The 22563-nt window shown below is 34.0% G+C and overlaps 3 protein-coding genes across 4 annotated transcripts in view; all 3 read left to right on the plus strand.

The window, feature by feature from the left end:
• Positions 1-683: 683 nt before the first annotated feature.
• LOC140044540 (telomerase-binding protein EST1A-like) lies at positions 684-15384 on the plus strand. Its single transcript, XM_072089095.1, has 20 exons — positions 684-766; positions 1337-3806; positions 4230-4422; positions 4751-4861; positions 5101-5207; positions 5379-5457; positions 5901-6011; positions 6368-6574; positions 7101-7162; positions 7267-7412; positions 7845-7955; positions 8298-8442; positions 8954-9051; positions 9283-9386; positions 9928-10107; positions 11247-11387; positions 11686-11839; positions 12399-12604; positions 12867-12948; positions 13175-15384. The coding sequence occupies exons 1-20, from the start codon at positions 685-687 to the stop codon at positions 13306-13308; spliced, it is 4923 nt and encodes a 1640-aa protein (XP_071945196.1). The 5' UTR covers position 684; the 3' UTR covers positions 13309-15384.
• Positions 15385-16162: 778 nt separating this feature from the next.
• Positions 16163-20362, plus strand: LOC140044552 (uncharacterized). Of its 2 annotated transcripts, none has more exons than XM_072089115.1 (5): positions 16163-16271; positions 16611-16682; positions 17010-17135; positions 17829-18041; positions 19403-20362. In XM_072089115.1, exons 2-5 carry the CDS (start codon positions 16634-16636, stop codon positions 19453-19455), a joined length of 441 nt encoding a protein of 146 aa, XP_071945216.1. In that variant the 5' UTR covers positions 16163-16271; positions 16611-16633; the 3' UTR covers positions 19456-20362. The 2 variants fall into 2 exon arrangements, with proteins under 2 accessions (XP_071945216.1, XP_071945217.1); XM_072089116.1 differs by lacking the exon at positions 16163-16271 and adding an exon at positions 16462-16483.
• Positions 20363-22097: 1735 nt separating this feature from the next.
• LOC140044541 (argininosuccinate lyase-like) overlaps positions 22098-22563 on the plus strand; it is a 34236-nt gene continuing 33770 nt past the window's right edge. The window contains exon 1 of the mRNA XM_072089096.1: positions 22098-22263. Within this exon, the coding sequence (XP_071945197.1) occupies positions 22222-22263 (42 nt within the window). The 5' untranslated portion in view covers positions 22098-22221. The remainder of the gene's footprint in view (positions 22264-22563) is intronic.

Raw genomic sequence — 22563 nt, forward strand, 5'->3', positions numbered from 1 at the left:
TATGCAAATGAGTAGGTATTCAGTGAAGTGGAACGGATTAATAAAACACAATTTTATTATTTTAATAGTTTATCCATGGACGTATACTATAATTATAGGAGCTGTTTTTATCATTCTTTTGTTTACAATATATTATATCAATGACAAAAAAATAAATAATTAGAAAATTGTTATGTTAAAATGATTGGAAATTCAAAAATAGTTTGATCATATTGTATTATTATAGAGTTGTGCATGCTGTCATTTTAAATGTTATTGTGATTATGGGATATTTAAAACCCTTTAATATTTTATATACATATTAAAATAGTAAACATATGATTCTTTAATATATGATTAATTAGTATGAATGAATTTGAAAATACAGCAGTAATGTGTTACACTACAGTATTTATTACAAAATCATATTATCTAATTTTGTGAACTTATAGTTTGCATACGCGCGCGCGCACACACACACACACACACATGGAAGTTAAATCTGCATGAGACCAAAACAAGGAATTATTAATTGAAAAAAAGCTATATAGAAATCTGCAGAATGGGAAATTCCACACTCTACACCGTTTTTAGAAGTGACCGAATCGGCAAAATTAAATCTGAGCATGTCGAGTTGAGAATGATAAATGTAGCTTTCGAAACGATTTTCATGCCAATCTTTGTCTGCTAAACAAATGAAAACAAATGGCGAACAGTTTGGAAACCGTAGTTCGCGTAACATACAACGACCTAATAGAGGACAATAAAATGGAGAAAAAAATGAATGGTAATATGTTTTGCAATTATTATTATAATTCATTTATTGTTAAGTATATTTTGCATGGTTATAATGAGTAGTTTTGTTTATTCGTGATTATAATTTGATGTTGCTGAAAGCCTTGCTAGGCCTATGAACAGGTTCATTTTTGAAAACGTACACACGACAAGGCCACGACAGCCTATGCTCCTACCTTACCAATGCTGTGTACCCCGGCCTAGGTTTGCTCTGGCTTAAACCCAATATTATAGTAGTACTTTGTGAACAATATTTATAGGGTAGCTAGGCCTGAAAGCTTACATTAAATATTTGATATTTGTTTGATGCAAAACTATTATTTGCATAATTTAAAAAAAAATCTGTATATTTTATACAAATACAGTGTAAAGTGTTAATTTAGGCTACTACACAGTACTACTAGCTAAGCTAGGCCTACCACTGTACTATTAGTACTATGTAGCTATAATATTGTTGAATAGGCCCCATTCAAATTTCTGATTCTACTTCAAATAAATAGCTGTACACCCATTATTGTTGTGTATTCAATTAAGATTTAATAGTGACATGATTCTTTTTTAGAATTAGAAATTGGTGATCAAGATGTTGCAATTGAGAAAAAGAAGAAAAAAGAACACAAAAGGCCGTCAAGAGCTATATACCAGCCAGGAGTTTCGCGACTATCGAGAATCAAAGATGAACAGAACAGTGCAAAACAGAACATTGCAAAACATGACAAAGAAGCAAGTCCATCAAAAGATATTCCCCATTCTTCTACTCCTGCTAAACAAAACCAAAGTCAAGCCGTCTCACAACCTCACAAACCAACACCAACACAAAAGTCTGATAAAATGGTAAATAAAGAAGAAAATGTCGTTCAGGAAAAGTCTAAACAAATTCTAAATGTTACAAATCCGTCATCAGCTCCTCAGAAATCAGACAATGACTATAAAAAAGAAGAAAACATCATTCCAGATAATTCTAAACATTTCCCAAACCAGTTGCCTGGTCCTCAGAGATCACACAGAGCAAGCTCTAGAGAAGATACCATCACTCTGGAGAAATCAAAACATTTCCCAAACCAGTTGCCTGGTCCTCAAAGATCACACAAAGCAAGCTCTAGAGAAGAAAACATCACTCAGGAGAAATCACAGCATTTCCCAAACCAGCCGCCTGGTCCTCAGAAGCCACACAGAGCAAGTTATAAAGAAGAGATCACAACTCAGGAGAAATCAAAGCAACCTCAGAAATCACATAGAGCAAGCTATACAGAAGATTTTAATTCTGGAAAGTCAAAACCTTCATTTGGTGGAAATAATCAAAAAGAAGCTTGTAAGTTTGTGAATGAAGATAATTCTAAATCAAACATGAGGGTTTTAACTCAGGTATTTACACAATCAGGTAGACATGGCGGGAGAGGTGTTGGACAACAGTACTCTAACAACACTCAACAGCAATCAAAACCAAAACCTCCAGCTCTGATGGACTTAGTGCTTGATAAAAAAGATCTCAAACCTTTTGGACGTGGTAGAGGTCGAGGTGACCACACAAAGTATTCTAATTCAAAACCACAGAGCCCCAAGAGCCGCTCAACAAATGTTCAAACTAAAAAAGAGGCAGATGGAATCATTAAAAGCTCTGATGATAATCAAACAAACACCAAACCTTTGGAAACTGACAATGATCGTTTGACAATCACCTTTGGTGTTGGTTCTAAGCAGAGACAGGTAACACAAACATCCAGCAATCAAAAACATAAAAGTTCCGATCCAGTAGTTCCACAACCAATCCTTCATGACCATCAGGTGATACCAGTTCCGTCTGAAAATTGGCACTCACATTCTGATGAAAACGTTGTCAAAGTTCTTTCAGAAAATTGGCAAGCAGCTGAGTACAATAATCAAAGATTTGAAGCAAATGATAAAACTTCAGATGATCAAATTTTTGTTAGAAGTTCACCAGAATCAGTGGTCAAAATTGAGTCAGAAAATATATTGCCAGTAGCAACAGAATTCGTCCATGCGCTACCAGAGAAACATCAGACTTCCATTGAAAAGGAACCTGGCAGAGGAAGGTTAAGAGAAGACGAGAGGCAGAACACAACTGGAATGACAAAAGATAAACATAAGAAAATGAAAGATTTTAGAGAGGAGCCATCCCATGTGCCTTATCAAGACATGAAATTATCAATTACTGTAAACAAAAATGTCAGAGAAGTTAGAAACGTGTCAAACGTTAGTCGTTCTAGAAATAATTCTGATTCAGAACAAGCTGGAAAACGCATCAAGAACAGTGCGCAATCTGGAAGGAGACAAAGGGAAGAATGGAATAGAGGAGAAGTTGTTCATACAAATGAAGATTGGAAGCGTGGAGAAGTTGGACATAGACATGGTAAAAACGACGGTAACAATTTAAACAGAGAACCAGCAAATAAGAAACTCGAATCTGAACAATCGTTGCCAAGAGGTGGTGGTATCCTAAAACTACCAAATGATAATTCAGGCATAGCTGGTTCACCTCCAAAAGTGCAGCATCAAGGTGTAAACAGAACGAACCATACACAGTACAACCAACATGACTCACGGCCTCAAAGACAGCAAGAACACAGAGGAAGAACAAGACGTGGTGACCAAAGTAGGTTATGGGATCCAAACAGACCAAAAGAAAAGCCTGCCATATCATCTAAGAAACATCATCATGATGAATTACAGTTTCATGATCCTGATGAAGAAAATCATTATGAATATCGCAATATGACTGAGTTCGAAGGTCACTCAAATCAATATGGTGTCTACAACCAACTTGCAGGGCCTACTAACTGGGCTGATCAGGTAGAAAGTGGGTATTCTCCTCTTCCGCAGGACTTCTACCAAAGAGCTCCTCCTCAACCTTCTCCAGAGTACATCCAGCAAACTCAGGCATTGCAGACCTTACATCGAGATTCTGCCAAACGATTGCTACGCGATGCTGAAAGGTATCGAGACGATCTGCGCAAAATGATCGACCTAAGACTTAACAGTGAAGAAAGACTAGCAAAGGTGTTTGAAACGAGGTGAGAGAAAATGCAATATTTTTGTAAGGTAATCTTAGCAAGTTGAAACAAAACAGTTATCTCTTTATTTTTCTTCATTGATTTCTGCATTTTTATTATTACAGTATTATTTTCCCAATTCCTTGTTATTGCAGCATTTCACTTTCCCAGATTCAAAAACACTTATTTTACAAAATCCTATTCAACTAACAATGGATGTTTTCTTGTGTTAATTATTATGTTAATTAACTATAGGGGACACCTTTAGGACCCCCTAAAGTTTCCTCTTAATAGTGGTGTTCCCTGAATAGTGGTTGGCTGTAGTGTTAAAACTTATTTCTTGCCGTTTGTTTTCAAGGGAAAGCGTCTTAATAAGGAGGTGTTCTACTGTATGTTAATTAATTATGTTAATTTATGCGGATGTTTTATTATGTTAATCAATAGGAGTGACTTAGAGCAGCAGTATGAGGGTGTAGTACTTTTAGATCTTAACCTTTGTCATGAGAACTGCGTAGAACAGATCCTTTGGAAGTATGCCTATCATCAGGTTATTGAAGCACTACGTACAGAAATGCAGGATCAGGAGGCAGAAGAAGTTGCAATGTTGAAGTCATCTTTACTGAAGCTGCTGGACAATGTGAGTTATTTTAATTGTACACCCATGTTTACGTCATCCAAGTCTGTAGCCATGTTGTTCAAGTGTTTGAATCATTTCCACCCCCCCCCCCCCTTTTTTTTTTCCTGAATTGGCCTTTTTTACATCCAACCAAAAGCTTCATAAAGCTCTGTCTACACTATCAAACTGGTTTGACAAAAAAGTATGATGTGCCCAAATATGGTAGGTAGTGATATGCTTAATTAATAAGGTAGTGATATTACATCACCATGGCCATTGGGCAAATCACATTTTTTTCTCAACAAAACAAAATACACAAGTATTAAATAACCTATTATTTTACTTGTAGGGTACAAGTTTTTATGAGGGACTCATAGCAAAGCTGCAATCATCATATGGATTTAATTTACAGCAACACACCACATGCCTTGATCCACTGCATTCAGAGAAAACCAGAAAGGTAGTCTAGTTGGTTAAATTGGTCTAGTCGTATAATTAACCATATTTGGTGGTTACACAATGGAAAAAATATATTACCACATAATATACACTAGTATAATATTGAAAATTAGGCAAAGTGTAATAAAGTACATGAATTAAATTTACTATTGTATTTTGTAGGTTGTTGAATTCTATTTTAATTATTTATGTTTTCTTTTTCCACATTGTTGATATTTTATTGGTATTTTTTATACTCAGATAAAGCTTTGTCTGTTGAGTGCTCAACGATGTATGATAGCTTTGGGAGATCTTGCTAGATACAAGGAACATGCCAACGATACTAGTAATTTTGGAAAAGCCAGAAGGTTTGGGGTTTTTTTCTTCATTTTTTGTTTTGTTAATGATGCATAAACACAATATTTTAAAGATTTTTCTGAATTTCTTGTTTTTGTGCATGATACATGCCAGGCTTTAGAAAGAAGATTTCTGTTAAAATTATAAATTGTTAAATATTCCCATTCATGTTTTCTTTTTAGTTGGTATTTAAAAGCTCAACAGTTGGCACCAAGAAATGGCAGGCCATACAATCAACTAGCTCTTCTGGCACTAAATACTGTAATTAAACTTTTTAATATTAGTTTAACATTATATAAATATTGCATTCATCTATTTGGAATAATAGTACTGTCCACTCTCCCAATACCACACTCTCTGAAAAAGGAAACTTTCCCAATTTATTACAGTCCAAAAGTTCCCAAATTCATTTTTATTATTATATATAGGTAACTTTATTCCAAAAAATGTAACAAAACCACGCACTGTGGATTTACAAAATCTGATACGTTCTTATATGCATGCATCCTACAAAAAAAAAAATATATAAAATAACGTAAAAATAAAGATTCAAAATAACAAAAGCCACTTTATTTTGTTATTATTAAAAACACATTTTAAATACCAGACTTTTTAGAAAACCAGACATATTTGGCCAGGTGTCCGGTATTGGGAGAGTAACTGTAATTTAATCACTTTATAAATATATTTGTAATTAATTGTAGAGGAGGAAACTTGATGCAGTGTATTATTATATAAGAAGTCTTGAAGCTAGCAATCCATTTGAGTCGGCTAGAGAGAGCTTGAACACTCTTTTTGAAGAAGTCCGTCGCAAAGTAAGCTATGTTTTTATTATAAAAGAACATTAAAAGTTCTCAGTAACAGCATATTACTTATTTCAATCAACTAGCTTCTCATTGGATGATAAAAGACCTGCCATTATACTATGCCGTGTACAATCTTCGTCTGCAATAAATGATTTTACCTGCAGAAGGCAAAGGTGTAAAAACTTGCCATGGTTATCTTAGGCCAATGTTTTTTGGTCAAACAATGAACTTTAGGCTCTAACAAGCAATGAAGCGTGATGGGAGGTAAAATTGCTGTGCAGAATATAGGCTTACTATCTATCCCTGGAGGTATTTTTGATATAGAATACTTTGATAGGTATATTTACTTTCTGGGTTTGTTTCAGGTTGCATTTACTGAACAATCTAAGATGGAAGAACACAAGAAGAAAATGATACTAAAGCGTCAACAAATTAAACAACACAACAATGAGCTGAATGCTAGGAGGGAGGTTTGGATCGGCCACGATGGTCACAGAGTGGAAGAGACAAAAGAAGATTTGAAAGATGCGGATAATGAGATTGAAGACCTTGCTAGACTTACACCTGTAGAGGTAAACAGCGCCCTCCTTAATTCATATTTTGACCCATTTTGAAGGAATGATGCATGTTAGGCAATTTGTAATAGATCAGAAGGACACAGATTCAATATGACAAACAAAAAAATCTTAGGCCAATGTTTTTTAGTCAAACAATGAGCTTTAGGCTCTAACAAGCAATGAAGTGTGATGGGAGGTCAAATTGCTGTGCAGAACATAGGCTTACTATCTATCCCTGGAGGTATTTTTTATATAGAATACTTAATTAAAAAGGCATTTTTACTTTTTTGAAAGAGTGATGCATGTTAGGCAATTAGTAATAGATAAGAAGGACACAGATTCAATTTGACAAACAAAAAAAATGTGTGGAAGCTTAACTAGTCAACAAAAATGTCACAATTACAAGCTTCTCTCTAGGTGACTTGGAAAAACAAACATTAAACACATCTCTAAAATTATTTCATTTTTGTTCATACAGTATGCCTCAACAATGTGTTTCATTTTACAGCAGAATTCAATATTTTTTTCTTTCTATGCACAGTTGAACAAACGATTTGTTGTGAGCTTCTTGAATGTCCATGGGAAACTGTTCACAAAAATTGGGTAAATTTTATTTTATCATCAAATTTATCAAATCATATATCCCAATATGCATCACTGTAGATGGTTTGCCAAATGTTAAAATTACATATTTTGTTTGTTTTTAGAATGGAAACGTTCACTATGGCAGTTGAAGGTCTATTGAATGAGTTTGCAGGCCTTTTAAATCACAGCCCTCCTCCTATCAACAGTACAAGACTGCTGCAATTAATGGCTATTAACATGTTTTCTATTAAACACACTGGCTACAAAGGTTTGTTGATACTCATATATTAGGGAGTTCTCGAATTGCGACAGGTAAGTGAGTGAGTGGCCGAGCGGTTAAGACAGTGGAACCGTAATTACGTAGCCATAAAATCGGCAAGGGTTCGAGGCTCACTCACTCTGGTGGTAGAAAGGACTATAAACCTTTGGTCCAGTGTATATAACTAGCTTGTGTGCACTTTAAAGAACCTGTGTCCTCATTCCTTAACTTGACGTAGGTTTGATGGTCTCTAGGTCCAGACGATGACCGACGACACATCGATTGACCTGACCTATGTTGGTCATTGGTCCTCGATCGTCGCAGATCGAGAGCTCTCTATTGTAGTAATAAAAAATGCATATTTTGAATATTTTCATCACCAAATGTACAGATTTTAAAGCGTACGGTTTTTATAATGTTAAGTCTTTTATTTTACCTTAGATTCCAAAGACACCTATCATTATGGACGTACACCTCTGCAAGAGCAGGCAATTCAGGTTGGACTACAAATGTTTGCGTTACTCCTCAATTCCTGTACACCACTTATAAAAGGTATTGTAAGAATCATATTCAGTACATACATACGTTTTCACCACCACTTTCCACTTAAGTCCATAAACTTACTTCACATGGTGTATAAAATTGTCTTCATCCTTAGCAGGAAATTCATTTGATGAAATACTTTTTTCTTTTTATTTCTGAACATTTATGTGAATTTAAATGACCACACCCCATGAAAGGCACTAGAAATCTGGCATTTCTGGAATAAAAACTGGCCACAAAATGGTACACCTAACTACTGTAGAATACAAATATAGATTTGTAAACTGTTTGATGCCTTTAGGGCCTAATTTAGTTTGAACTGTGCATTATAGTGTGTTTTACTTGTTACAGAGCACATTAGAAGTACTTCAAATGAAGGTAATGTATTGAATGAAGATCTACGTGAATTGTTACCAGGTGTCAAGGTATGGGCTGACTGGATGATGTCGCATATATTGCTTTGGGAACAACCGTTGCTTAATCCAAGTCATTACAGGTATTTTAAACATCGTACATCCTTTTACATAAGTAGTGAAGTTGTAGCCTTCCAATCCTAAAGACCAGCGTTCAATCCTGACCCTAGTACCAGTGTAGTGTTGCTCTCCCTAAAGCCTGTTTTCCTGTCGACGTTTTTGATGCTATCGTTGTTGATCGTTAACAGTTCAACGACAATCGCTTGAAAACGATCAAGTTGAAATGATAACGATAGCGACTACCTTTTCCTGTAAATCATTAACATTTCAATGTTTACGTAGAAAATTGCCGATTATTGCCAACAATAGCATCGAATAACGTAGACAGGAAAACAGGCTTTAGCCTAAAATGTAATTGGCCAGTAACTCTTTTACACTCCTTTAAAAATAAAGGTGTACATCTCTTGTTTTGGCACCTTAAACATGTTCGATTATTCTAGAAGTTGTTTCTACAATGATATTGTTGATTTTCATACTAAAAAAAGATTTTAAAATATTTTTAGTAGATTACTTGATTTGATTTTTTTTTTGCAGTGTCACTAAAGATGTATGGGAAGAAATAGCTAATCTTCTGAATGTTATCATTATAGTTGATTCATCACCAATAAACTTCTCTTTAAAAAAGGAAGAAGGTAATTAATTTTGTGTTACTATATTATTAATATTGACACTCTGCAACTAGAAAAATGCAACTAGAAAAATGATATTTCAGAGACCACAACTATGAGGTACTATCTACACACATCTAACAGAAATTGGGAGGCTTTGGTGGCCATGCTGGTTTTTGGTAATGAAACAATACTGCAGCAAAGCACATCTTTTAAGATTCTACAGTACAATTAAAACATTAAATTCATTTGTAGGCTGGCAGGAAGTGGTGTTACCAGAGGATGCAGCGATGGCAGGCTTTGTCCCCCTCCAGACCATCCCATTGCAGCCATTTTATCTTCCACCAGGACAAGATAAGGTGAGCTAACATTTTTGTTTTGTAAACTTTGACTTTTAGTTTATAAGTGTTCATCTCCGGGTCAAGATGCTTTTCAGCAGCGACAGTTTTCACCCCTGATTTAAACTGTCAACCAGTGTATGGCATTTAAAAATAATCAGTTTTTGCGATTCTGTCCAGCATCGGAAAAAATACTTATTTTTACTATTGAATTCCAGAATAATTCTCCAAATATTGCTTTTATACAGTCTTTAGAATTGGAAGTAAAAATATCATAAATTAGATTGAACCCTTAAAGATATATTATTCCCCTGAAAAAAAATATTATTATTCACTTTGACCAAAAATTGGATTTAAAAAATATATATATATTTACCTGAAAATTGTAATTTAATAAAGCAAAAAATAGTCAAATTGGCTGCTGCCAGCCAATGAGATTTTTTTTCTACTGAAGTGATTAACTTTATTAAACTACAAAATAACTGATTCAAAGTCTGATTTAATTAATCTTAATCATTTTTCATATTTTGTGGACAATACAAAAGTGTTAATTTGTTTTTAGATTCCAGCAATGGACAAGGTTCGTGTGAATGCACTGGTGACGTGGGGTAACATACTGGAAGGTCAAGAGAGGCCATTGATTGCATACAGTGCTAGCAATAAGCAATACTACTCATGTGCTCCATTGCACAGTCATCCAGCATTGCCCACTAATGATGTAAACCATGATTTTAGTAGTGTGGTAAGGTTTTTGCATCACAACAAAAACATATCAGTTTTCATAGATCTACTGTTTTCACTGAACCATTGCGTCCACGTTATAAACAAAAAGATATTCCATATTCATAGAAAAAGGCATCCATACCATGAGCTAATGAAGCTGAAAACTAGAGCACTTTGCAACAACAGCTAGTGTAGATTTTAATTAAGGGATGTTCTCATAAAAGCTGTTGGCTGTTTAAAAATGTTATTATGCAGAAATGTTATCTTACAATATAACATAACATTAACAATGTTTTTATGTTATGGATGTTTATTCTAGAAGTAATGTTCTATAATAAGTATCTCGTTACCTATACCATTATTGGTCAATACCACCACCATTCTTGGTCAACACCACCACCATTCTTGGTCAAGGTCATCACCACCATTGTTGGTCAACACCACCACCATTGTTGGTCAACACCACCACCATTCTTGGTCAACACCACCACCATTCTTGGTCAACATCACCACCATTCTTGGTCAACACCACCACCATTCTTGGTCAACACCACCACCATTCTTGGTCAACACCACCACCATTCTTGGTCAACACCACCACCATTCTTAGTCAACATCACCACCATTGTTGGTCAACACCTCCACCATTCTTGGTCAACACCACCACCATTGTTGGTCAACACCACCACCATTCTTGGTCAACACCACCACCATTCTTGGTCAACATCACCACCATTCTTGGTCAACACCACCACCATTCTTGGTCAACACCACCATTCTTGGTCAACACCACCACCATTCTTGGTCAACACCACCACCATTCTTGGTCAACACCACCACCATTCTTAGTCAACATCACCACCATTGTTGGTCAACACCTCCACCATTCTTGGTCAACACCACCACCATTCTTGGTCAACACCAACACCATTCTTGGTCAACACCACCACCATTCTTGGTCAACACCACCACCATTCTTGGTCAACACCACCACCATTCTTGGTCAACACCACCACCATTCTTGGTCAACACCTCCACCATTCTTGGTCAACACCACCACCATTCTTGGTCAACACACCACCATTCTTGGTCAACACCACCACCATTCTGGGTTCATGTGGGTGGTTCCCAAAGTAATTCTATATTATTGTATTTTAGGAGGAAGATGTGATACTGGAAGGAGAGGTGTATGAGGATGATGAGAGAGAAGAGGATGGAAACATCAAAATGTTGAAACAAACTAAAGAACAACTTCAGAGGAAATTGGAAGAACAGAATAGAAAAGAAAGAGAAATAGAGGTAACAGGTTATTTAAATTAAATATTCACAGATGAAAAGAATTATGGTCTATTTCTTTTGGTTCATTTCCTGGCCTGTGTAAAATCTAATAATCCATCGGATCCATTGTAAAGACATATTCACTCTTTTTATAGAATGCCTTATTGGAAGATAACTGTATTTCTTTAAATAAAGAACATAACAATTATTAAATACAAATAAAATATATCGGATCCATCATAAACACAGAGCTGGTATTGGAAGAGTTCACTATATTTTTTTAAATAAAAAATAAAAAATACATATTTTTTTTAAACAGGCAATTGTAGAAAGCCATCGCACACAAAGACAACTAATCTTAGAGATCGCTCCAATATACTTGGTTGCTGACACCAATTGCTTTATTGATCATCTGCATGTCATACAGAGTCTTGTTGAAACAAAAAGATACACACTGGTTGTACCTCTTGTAGGTGAGTTCAGGCTGTAGGTTTGAGAGACAGTGCTGGATCCAGGATTTTGATATATATATATATATATATATATATATATATATATATTTGCACTGATGAAGGGCTAGTGTTGCCCGAAAGCTCTGCTAACTTTTCTGGCTGTTTTACTTTATCGTTTTGATTTAGCTTTTCGCTTTTTGTTTTGTATCTCCATTGAGATCCAGCCACTGATACACACAACATTGTCATTTTTTCAGTAATTTTCCTTTGGATTTATATATATTTGCACTGATATATACTTGCACTGATATATATATATATTTCTCCAGGAAATAGAGGGGGAGGGGTGGAACAGGGCTTGAAAAATGAATTGCTGAACTTAGCATAATGTTCTATCTTTTTAAACATTCTTCTTTTGCAAAAAGTAGGTGAGTGGGGGAGGGGATTGCGGCGGGTTTTTAGACCTTGGATCTGCCTATGAGAGATAAATTTTTTTATTACATAAAAAACAGTTTCTGGATTTATGCTGTATTAGTGATTACCTAGAAAAGATTAAGTTTGAGTTGTTGGTTTGTTTTAGTAATTAATGAGCTGGACGGGCTGTCAAAAGGAGGACGAGATGATGCGACCTCAGGTCATATATTGGCCGTTCAAAAGAATGCGACAACAGCAGTTGAATACCTAGAAGATGAGTTTGAGAAGCGTAACCGACACATTCGGGCTCTCACAGCCCAGGGAAACATCTTACAAAGTATATCAATAAGAACAGAAGAGGCCTCAAATAAGGTATACTGGTTTGTATTAATATTCTGTGATTCTCTCTCTTTTACACCATCTCCAACAAATGATTCCGCAATTACAGAATGAGAACCCATGCTTTCTTAAGCCAGGGCAACCACCAAGCCACAGTGCCACTACTATATATAGAACTATATTGTATATTTTTACCTATTTTGTTTCTAACAAAATCAAATGAATTATTTCTATTGCTTATACAACCTTTGACCTTTATCCTTTTGATATGAGAAACCTTTTGTTTTTTTGACAGGGGAATAACGATGATTTGATATTAAACTGTTGTGTGTTTTACTGCTCTGACAAAGCCAGGGATTACATGCCAAAAGAAAAAGGTTACCTCTTCATTATAGCACTTCTTTCTTAATTTTGATGCATTATTGGACTGTTAGCCTACATTGCATTGAAGTTATTACAATTGTTAATATGTAGTTTTATGTTCTTTCACTCACAATATGCTGTCAAACATAATTTTTCCTACCTTTTTTTAAATAAGTCAAATGCATTCTGCTATTGTGAATTGACTGTCCATCTTTAATACTTCACAATGATTTCTTTTAGATGCACCGATTTACCTAAGGAGGGAGGTCGTTCTACTGACGGAAGATCGTAATCTACGAGTCAAAGCATTGAATCGCAATGTACCTGTTAAAGATATCGTCAATTTTAGCAAGTGGGCTAAAATCAAGAAGTGATTAAAGAAATATAATATTTATGAAGTGATGAAAATGGAAGAAATCTGATAAATACATCTTAGAAGAATTTCTAAAGAGTTGGCAAATCTGGAGAAATGATGAAGAAGAAGAAGAAGAAATTACCAGTTTGATTAAGAAACAGAAAGAGAGAGAGCAACAGGTAGACTAAGAGAGGAAATTGTATGAGGGAAGGATCTTAGAAGCTAACTGGATGAATAGACATCTAAGGAGATACAATGGTTAGAAACAAATTAACTGACTAAGGATGAATAGACATTTGAGGGGATACAAGGGTTTTAGACAACTGACTGATGAATAGGCATTTGAGGAGATGCAAGGATCTTAAATGCAGCAAATTCTAATACATAGCAGATTGACTATACAGAAGCAGAAGAAGAAATCGACTCGAAAGACGGTACTCAGATTATGATCGCAAATAAAAATTAAATGGCTGAAAAGAAAGAGTAAAGCTCTGTCTACACTATCAAACTAGTCTTACAAAAATAGTGTGATGTGCCCAAATATGGTAGTGATATGACATCATCATGTCCATTTATGGGCACATCACTTTTTTTGTGACAAAGTTTGATAGTGTAGAGTAGCTTTAGAGTGACTGATTTTAAAGTAGTCATTTTTTTCAGACAAATGATCAATTATAAACTTGTTGAAAAGGAAATAGTAAAAGTTTACAATAGATTAGTATCTAAATGCAATAGGAACTGCTAAAATAATTATAAGTACTAATAAACACATTTGTTAAATGGTGGCTTGTTAACATATTTAACAGATTTAGAAGTTTTGAAAATTCAAAGAAGTAATAAATATGTGACGTTTTAATCATTGATTTGTAAAAGTAATTAAAAAATGTTTTAAATGCGTTTGAAGCCAACAGAATAGCAGAATAAGACCTGTAAGTACAAGGAACGAAACAGAAAATAAAATTACAAATAGGTTATGTATTTTACTAGAGTAACCGTTTCAGTTTGTTTAATTTTTTTTTTTATAAAGAAATTTGTCGTTAAAATATATTATAACTTTTACAAGCACCTTGTTTGATTTTAACTGTACACTAAAAAGTTAATTTTTTTTTTTTTTGCATTTTGCAAAACAAAATTAACATTTTTAAATAGTATATCACATTTTTTATAGATATTTTTTGCTATAGTTTATGATAAACTATGTTGGACTATTTTACTGTGTAAACAAAATAAATAATTTAAAGTTAAAATACAAATTTGTTTTATTTGATATGTATTCTACTGCAGTACCTACTTGTTTCACTGCAGTAATGTATGATTTTATTTGATTGCTTGAATGAAGCAGTCACAGCAATAAACAATGTGTATTTGTATTTAAAAATAAAGCATGCTAAATAATTGCATAAACAGGTTTTTACTTCAGTAACTGCAGTAGAATAATGTTGACATTGTCCTGTAAGCGTGGTTCCCACTAGCGACGCAACACAAGGACTTAATGCAACGCAAGTGAATTGACCAATCACAAGCGATGGCTTATTCGCTTGTGATTGCTAACTGTCTATAACTTTGCTTGTCATTGGTTAAAACGCTTGCGTTGCGTTTACGTCCTTGCGTTACGTTCTAGTAGGAACCAAGCTTTACTACACTACAAAAAAAACCTTTTTGAAGATTTTGGGGTTTATTTTGTGCCCATAATACCAATGTTACCAAACTTTTTTAAATTAGTTTCAAACGTGCAGTTAAAAATGTGTACTTTGTATATTAATTTGTGAACTGTGGTTTTGTTTAAACTTGTTTTTGGTTTAAATTTGTTTTTGGTTTAAATTTGTTGTTGTTTCACTGCTAGTCCTAAATTAGTGGTGAATGAAATCACTTACTTTATAAACCCAAAATTGGATTAGTGTACATTCCAAGTTTAATTTGATGGTACATAATGAAATACCCCTATAGTGTTGTAAATACTATAGGCCTACACAAGTTTGTATATATTAAATATCAGTACAGTGTTGCAAAATGTTAATAAACATTATTTTAGTTATTTATGGAAACTGTTGTTTTTTAATGTTGTTCGTTTCCACCAATGATATCATGATTTAATGTCACATGACTTCTTTTGTTAAATTGTTGACACTTTACTGTCAACACAATAGCTTTTATTGTAAAATTGTATAATGATGTCAGCTTAATAATAGGGCATTGTAGTTATTGTATTTTTCAAGTCTATAGACTTACCTTTAGTAAACCTTATCTACAGATGCATATTGAAGTGACTGCATCTCTACATATATCATCAACATCATTTATAAACATACACAAATATCAAACATAAAACTCCCCCCCCCCCCCCCAATATACACCAACATTTATATTGTAGTGTACACTGTTACCACATGAGTCCATGTCACATATTTATTTATTCTGTACTGATATAAATACCATATATAATCCCAGGCTCATGTGTAATTCCACCCCCTAACTTAGGCTATATTTTATACCCCAAGCCCCTTTGTCACACTCAAATGTAATCCCACCCCCTAATTTAGACTACATTTTATATCCCAAGCCCCTTTGTCATACTCGAATGTAATCCCACCCCCTAATTTAGGCTATATTTTATACCCCAAGCCCCTTTGTCACACTCGAGTGTAATTCGACCCCCTAATTTAGTCTACATTTTATACCCCAAGCCCCTTTGTCATACTCGAATGTAATCCCAGTCCCTACTTTAGGCTACATTTTATACCCCTTTGTTATACAGTATATGGTTAAAGTAGGTCATATACATTACCTCAACGAGGAAGTAAATATTACATACCTGAGTAATTTTTTTATATCAAATTTCTGTAACTCTTTGAAAGAACTTATTATTATTATTTTCTGCTTTCATTTCCTTATGTGAACTGGCTTGGATAACCAACTTCCTGTTGCGATTTATGTAATATTTCTTAGTTTTGGAAAATTTGAGCTACTATTGATTATAGAAAGGTAATTATATTTATTTTCCTAATTCTGAATTCATGTTTTTTATCACATCACCATCATGTTGCATTTGTTTAATATAAATACATACATTTATATATTATATAAATACATGTTTATTTTCCTTCTATTGGTGTCTAAATTGTTTGAATCCAACCCTAGCCATCAGCTTAAGTTTGGTGGTCTCGAGATATGCATGCCAGGCTAGTGATCTGGAGGTCATGTGTTCAAGAATTTTCTTCTTTTTTTTGTATAAAGTCAGAGTAAGTAAACACATGTATGTAAATTATTACTGTACGTATACATACTTACTGTTTTCATTGTTATGATTTTGTACCTCTTTAGATTTCAAATTTTAAAAATAAAACATGGGGAAAGACTGTGACCAGACTACTACAGTGGCCCCAACACCAGCAGGTAAATAGAAAATGAGTGGAAACATTGTATTTTTATTTTGAATACCTCATGTAACTATACATTGTCATTGTCAAAATCTTGTGTTTATTATTATTTACTAAAACCAGTATAATTCTATGTTGTAATAAATGGCTATTATGAATAGGCTATTTTCTTATACATAGTATACAGTAAGATTAAAGGGGAACTCCCGGGTTTAAGTTTCTATTGATCAATATCAATGATAAACCCGGAGCTACCCTTTAAGAATAACCACCTGAAGGATCATATACCTTGTTTCCGTAGATGTTATTATAAATCTTTCAAATCATATTATTATTGTTTCAGAGTCTTCTCCTGCAATAACTGTTTTATCCATAATTTTCATTTCTATGGGATGTTTATACTGTCTTTATGTCTTGTTCAAACTGATAGTATGGCTTTCTAAGTTCAAGAAAAGAAAACAGAATAGAGGTATGTGTAAACTTAATTATCAACCTTGTAGTCTCCCTTTAAAAAGATTTAAAACCATTAATAATTAATTGATTATTATTATTACCATAGTATTATCAGTTAAATAAGTGCTGCTGGCATATAAGCACCACAATTAAATAAGTGCTGCTGGCCTATATGCACCACAATTAAATAAGTGCTGCTGGCATATAAGCACCACAATTAAATAAGTGCTGCTGGCATATAAGCACCACAATTAAATAAGTGCTGCTGGCATATAAGCACCACAATTAAATAAGTGCTGCTGGCCTATATGCACCACAATTGAATAAGTACTGTTGGCATATGAAGCACCACAATTAAATAAGTGCTGCTGGCCTATATGCATCACAATTGAATAAGTCCTGATGTCATATAAGCACCACTGTTGAATAAGTGCTGCTGGCCTATATGCATCACAATTGAATAAGTCCTGATGTCATATAAGCACCACTGTTGAATAAGTGCTGCTGGCCTATATGCATCACAATTGAATAAGTCCTGATGTCATATAAGCACCACTGTTGAATAAGTGCTGCTGGCCTATATGCACCACAATTGAATAAGTACTGCTGACATATTAGCACCACAATTGAATAAGTCCTGATGTCATATAAGCACTGCTGTTGAATTATCGTTTCCCATATCTGTAAGTTGTTGTGTTTCATTCATTAGAAAAGATAGAGGGATATACCGAAGAATGTGATGGATGTCAAAAGATGAAGTATTTTTGCGCATGTGACAAAAAAAAAGATGATCAGCACATTGATGACAAAACTTCTCCAAGTGAAACTACTGCCATTGGATTTGATAATAATCTTAGTTACATCAAAGAAGAAGATGAAATGGAAGAGGAAAAAGCAGAAGAAGCCATAGTTGGACTTGAAGGTAAATAAATCCGATTTTGGCAAACTCCCCCGGATCCCTACACATCCCCTCCCCCCCCCCTCCTACCAGGTGATCAATAATGTTATACTGTTTTTAATAGACTTTGTTTACATTGTATGCTGTGCTTTAGCATTTATAATATTATTGATGGCTTTACTGCATTTTATTTAGTGACAAATATCCGTGGTCACGGTTTGAGGGCCGATAATTTTTTATAAATAATGGAAACAGAAGATAGCATTATAATATCCTATTGATACGTTTTGCTTATCTGGAGTCTTTTCTTTTTTTATATGACCATAAATTAATATTAGTTTAAACAATTCTCTGCGTTTTTTTACTTTTCCCCCGATTGTTAAATGTTGAATTGAAAGTATATAAATAGATACAGAGGCACTTTGGCAGTTCAACAATGTATTGTTGAAAAGGTAGTATTAATATTTGAAACATCATTGTTCAAGAATGAATTGCAATTTTTTAAAAGACCTTTAAAGATTCCCTAGTTTTGTATCTATATAAGTCTCATGAGTGTAGCACTATTTTATTTTCAATTACCTTTTTACATTATTTTTACTATATATAGTGGAGCATTAGCTTGGTGGTTAACGTGCTTGCCTTCCAATCCAAGGTCCAATCCTGACCTAGTGCCGGGTTGTAAATCTCAACTTTTTCAACTCCACTCCCTAAGCCTCAAATGAGACTTAGTTTATAAGGACAATAAATTATTAAATAGTTTATTCATCCCGCAATTGGCGAGTTACTTGCTGTTGGATGCGTCTGAAATGGAAAAAATAAAAAAACTCTTCACCCTATGTTTCTCCTTTGTTTACTGTTGCTATAGTATACAATTAGTATCAAGAAACACTATAAATGTTAGGGCCTGGCTTTCAACAGGCCTTGATTTTGTACCCTCTACATTATTATTATTATTATTCCTACCTTATTAGCACTAACTAACTTAATTGTTTAACTTTTACACTATATGATTAACGTTCGTCTCACATTTTAAGACTTAGTTTATAAGGACAATAAATTATTAAATAGTTTATTCATCCCGCAATTGGCGAGTTACTTGCTGTTGGATGCGTCTGAAATGGAAAAAATAAAAAAACTCTTCACCCTATGTTTCTCCTTTGTTTACTGTTGCTATAGTATACAATTAGTATCAAGAAACACTATAAATGTTAGGGCCTGGCTTTCAACAGGCCTTGATTTTGTACCCTCTACATTATTATTATTATTATTCCTACCTTATTAGCACTAACTAACTTAATTGTTTAACTTTTACACTATATGATTAACGTTCGTCTCACATTTTAACATTAATACTAATTACCATTAGTATTCTTCTATTACTGTAGAAGATTCAAATTACAATGTGGACAACACACAAAGCAGAGAGGAAATCAAATAAAATACAGAAGAGGGAGTAACAGCAAATGATTCAACCATCGATACAACAGACGATGTTCAAGTAGCTGATACTAAATTTGTTGCCCCTATCTTAGAAAATGTTGATAGTTCTGTTGCATAAAAATAAATGAATAATTAAATAAAGGAAAATCATGTTATTACATGCTGCAAAGAGGCCATTATCCCAGCGGAATTTATTACACAATGTATATATTTACTACTGGTACCGTATTAATATTGGTGGTTTCTGTAGGTGTCGTAGACTTAGGCCTAAACTATATGGAAATAGTTAATTTAATTTTAAATATGGTCAACATTTTTGTAAATCAAACCTGATGCCACCTCTTTGGTTACATGTTTTTAATTTAATTATCAACTACTAATGTCAGGGGCGGACGCAGGGGTGTTGCCCCAGTTGCCCGGGCAACACCCTTAATTTCATGCTAAATGTTTTTTGCTGCCACTAAATTAAAATTTAGATCCCACTTCATCATAGGCATATATTAACCATTAATGTCGTTATAGAAGTCCAGTGTTGGAAGGGTCTATATGTAAATTGACTGACTGCAGCATAAAATTAACCGCGCACAATTTAACGGCGGTCAGTGGGTAATCCGGTCAGTGGATTTTTTTTCTTCATTTCTCTACGTCCGTAAAATTAGGCAGAATTTCCGTAGTAATTACAAACCTGTGGCGTCATAAATGCTTGGTTTCTATTATGGCCCTGGACTCTTGGTCAACCCCCTTAAAATAGTCCTGCGACCGCCCCTGATGTAAAATAATAAAATGTTTGACATTTTTTGATATTGTCTGTTAGCAATTGTCAGGAGACATAGTGACGTGTTCGGTCGGCTAATTGTCTGTCGGCCAGTTGTACCGTGTTGGTTATTAAATTGTATTCTATTCCATTTTCCTGTTTGTTTTGTTATGTATTATTTTGTGTTTCGATTTTAAAATAAGAATTTCAATGAAATGAAAATGGTATTACACAAAATTCTCGAATTAAGCCTTATATTAATTATCCGATTTTCCAGTAGCAATTCAGATTTTCTAAATAAAAAAAAAGTTTTGTAAACTTCTTGTCGATAGAGGGCTTAGTACAAAATGTACGTCAACAAAAGCATGTGAAAAATTCAAGAAGTCGGTATATTTTTACGTACACTCTGGGATTTTGGTTTTGATTTAAATTACCTTAGGATACTCTACAGCTACAGTATATATATGTAAGTAATTAATTATGCAACATGTGAATCACTTTTCATAGTTGAATCATAAAAATGTTTAGCCCTAATAGACCTAGCTAGCCTAGCCTAGCCTTACTTAAAAGAAAAAGGCCTAGCCTAGCTAGGCCTAGCCTAGGCCTACTATATGCTAGGCCTTGCCTTCCTAGCTGGAGGTCCTAACCTATCTATAATCCTAGGCCTAAAAAGGCCGGCAGGCCTAGGCCTGGCCCTAGCTAGAAAAGCTAGGCCTGACTGGCTACTAGGCCTAGGCCTTTAATACCTGGATATTACTACCTAGCTACCTAACTAACTAGCTAGTTAGGCCGAGAGGACTACCTAGTACTAGTAGAAGTAGTAGGCATTCCTAAATATCAAACTAAAGCAAGGCCTAGTAGGCCTACCTAGGCCTAGACTAGATAGATCCTCTCCCGGTCGGTCATCAGATGATCAGGTACTATTACTAAATACTATACACCGAAAGCAACCGATTCGAAAGAAGAGTGCAATGGTGAGATTGCCAACAATCGGCAACAACGCGATGTACAGTAGGGTCTCGCTGCTTGGCATCACCTCCTACACAAAAAAAAATCCTGCGGCAGAATACAAGGTAAGATCGATGTATAAATAGGATAAAGTTAGATAAAAAGATTGATTTAAAAACAGCCGTTTGTACTTCAGTTTTATTTCAGCAGCACACACATGGACAGTGAAACGTACTGGTTTTAACAAAATATTTTTTTAATTAATTATATTTATTGTACTGCATGCACTTTCAAATTTTATTAAATGGTGATAAAATGAATTATATTACTTATATTTTCACAGTTTAAAAAAACTTTTATTTATTTATTAAAAATTTGGCACACATTTAGCCCAAGAGGAAACCATGGGCCAATGGCCCAACACAGAAATGCTGAACCCCCCCCCCCCCTAAACTGTTGTAATTTTAAAGTAGAAAACATACCGTAACAGTGTAGGTAGTTAATTTTCAACATTTTATAGGCATGTAAAACATTTCATCTTGTACTGGTACTATGGTAGCATTTTTACTAATAAGAGTAGTACTCAGTAAATTAGACATAATTTTGTTAATTTTTAACAAAGTTTGGATTCTGTTTGGCATTATAATGGTATTATTTAGCGTAGAAGTTACAATACAGTATTTAACAAATATAAAGTATGTTTAAAATAATTATTTTCAATAATTTAAGGAAAACAATAAATTAAAAAATTAAATTGTGAATAAAATATATTTATTATTACACAATGATTTGAGTTTGTATGCTATAATGTTACAGTATATGTTATTAAATTTTTTGCAAATGATAGGCATGTTTATTTGTATAGGTACAACTTTAAGCTGGATAAAGCAAGAAACATGATAATGACCTTTGTCCTAAATACCTAGAACTATAAAAGATATAGTCCATACTGTACAATCACCAGATACCAGATCAAATACCACCAATGTGCTTGCATAATTTTATTCATCCTGACCTGAAAAGTGTTTCCCAATATGATCGACTCTATCGCACCAAAAGTGGATGCATCACAGAAACAAAACAATAATATCAATCTGCATACCGGTAGGTATTTATAGCTGGCTGCTTAAATTATTAAAAATAAAAATAGACTTATTTTTAACATTTTGAAAAGAAATCTTGATTATCGCAATATGTTCATATAGAATTATTTTTAAAAAAAAATATAGTCTGTGGCCTTAAAATAGACTAGAAAAATGTAGGAAAAGTGTCTATTTCAAACATTATACATACATTATAATTATAAATATGTGATAAAAAAGAGAATAAAAAAGTAGAAAAGAACATTAAAAAATAATAAATAAATAAATATACCTAGTAGTATTCGGATATGGGATAAAAAGC

The sequence above is a fragment of the Antedon mediterranea genome, chromosome 3, assembly GCF_964355755.1.
Source record: "Antedon mediterranea chromosome 3, ecAntMedi1.1, whole genome shotgun sequence".
NCBI lineage: Eukaryota > Metazoa > Echinodermata > Crinoidea > Comatulida > Antedonidae > Antedon > Antedon mediterranea.